The sequence below is a fragment of the Merops nubicus genome, unplaced genomic scaffold, assembly GCF_000691845.1.
Source record: "Merops nubicus isolate BGI_N331 unplaced genomic scaffold, ASM69184v1 scaffold14647, whole genome shotgun sequence".
In the NCBI taxonomy this organism is placed as follows: Eukaryota; Metazoa; Chordata; class Aves; order Coraciiformes; family Meropidae; genus Merops; species Merops nubicus.
The window spans coordinates 799-2,076 of NW_008622390.1; the positions used below are offsets into that span (position 1 = coordinate 799).

At 55.6% G+C, this 1,278-nt stretch overlaps 1 protein-coding gene across 1 annotated transcript in view; it reads left to right on the forward strand.

Moving 5' to 3' along the window:
- Positions 1-1,278, forward strand: part of LOC103777230 (PHD finger protein 19-like) — a gene marked incomplete at its 5' end in the record, with an annotated part of 3,637 nt that overhangs the window by 774 nt on the left and 1,585 nt on the right. The window contains 2 exon segments of the mRNA XM_008944774.1: positions 42-110; positions 1,117-1,257. Coding sequence (XP_008943022.1) covers positions 42-110; positions 1,117-1,257 — 210 coding nt within the window.

A 1,278-nucleotide genomic window follows, 5' to 3' on the forward strand; every position in this document is an offset into this window, starting at 1 on the left:
TGACCCCCACCCCCAGCACTCTGCTCCCTGCTCTTTTCCAGATTCTATGTGTTTTTCTGCTCCGTATGCAACCAGGGACCTGAATACATCAAGCGCCTGCCCCTGAGATGGTAAGAGACGACCCTGGCCCCTTTGGGACATGCTGGGGTGGCTGCAGGGCACCAGCCTGGGCAGTGCCCGGTGCCTGGACCAACCCTTGCCTTGGGGCCAGCCCCAGAGCTGGGTTTCAGCACTGTGAGCTCACAGAGCATCTCCTGCTGATCCCAGCCCAGCTCTGAGCTATGGGCTCTGCTCAGCCAGGGGTCCTGGGTGTGCAGCTCCTCTTGCCTGGCCCTGTGGGGCTGTTTCCCAGGGAAGCTGCTTCTCTGTGTGCCCCAAACCTGCTGTTTACCCAGGAGCCAGGGTAGATGTTTACCAGAAGATAGCTGCAAAAAGTGATGGAGTGGCAAGTCATCAAATTCTGCAGTTAAATGCAAGTTTACAAGTGGTACATTCTAGCTGCAAAAGCACTTTATAAATTATATTAACAGTGCCAGCAGCAGCCCAGCTTTTCCCTGCTGTTCCCCTTATGCTCAGCCGAGTCAGACGTGTTACTGGTGCTCACAGGCTGCTGGGACACAGCTGGAAGAAGAATAAGGGAAATCCTGCAGGATATGTTGCTTGGCTTTCATTTTTCAGAATGTAAAATCCCACCAGACAGATCGGGTTGTTAAAATAGTCTATTTTCATGTGAATAAAAGCCATCCTGCTCCCGTATCTAACTGCAGCAAGGGCACATGGCTGGGGCTTATTAAAAAGCTGGAAAACTGGGCATGTGTCCTGGAAATGGCACGTGCTCCAGCTCCTGGAGTCAGGAAGTCTTGGTGTTTGGGATTCCCCTCAGCTGCAGGCAGGGTGCCAGCCCTCCCCAAAGCTCAAGGAAACTGTCCTGGCTGCAGCATCCCCTGGGATGTGTGTCTGGGCCAGGGCTGCTTCCCCCATTGGGTGTGGGAATGGTCCCAGCTGCCGGTGAGATGGTTTTGGGAGGGTTGTGCTGGCAGCACAGAGCATCGTGGTGGGTACCATCCTGCTGGGGAGGGGGTGCTGCTGACCCTCTCAGCCTCTTGGCTCCCCCAGGGTGGATGTCGTCCACCTCGCCCTCTACAACCTGGGCGTACAGAGCAAGAAGAAGTACTTTGACTTCGAGGAGATCTTGGCCTTTGTGAACCACCACTGGGATCCGCTGCAGCTTGGGAAGGTAAAACCCTGCAGCCTGGGGTGGGGCTGGGGAGGGGGAGG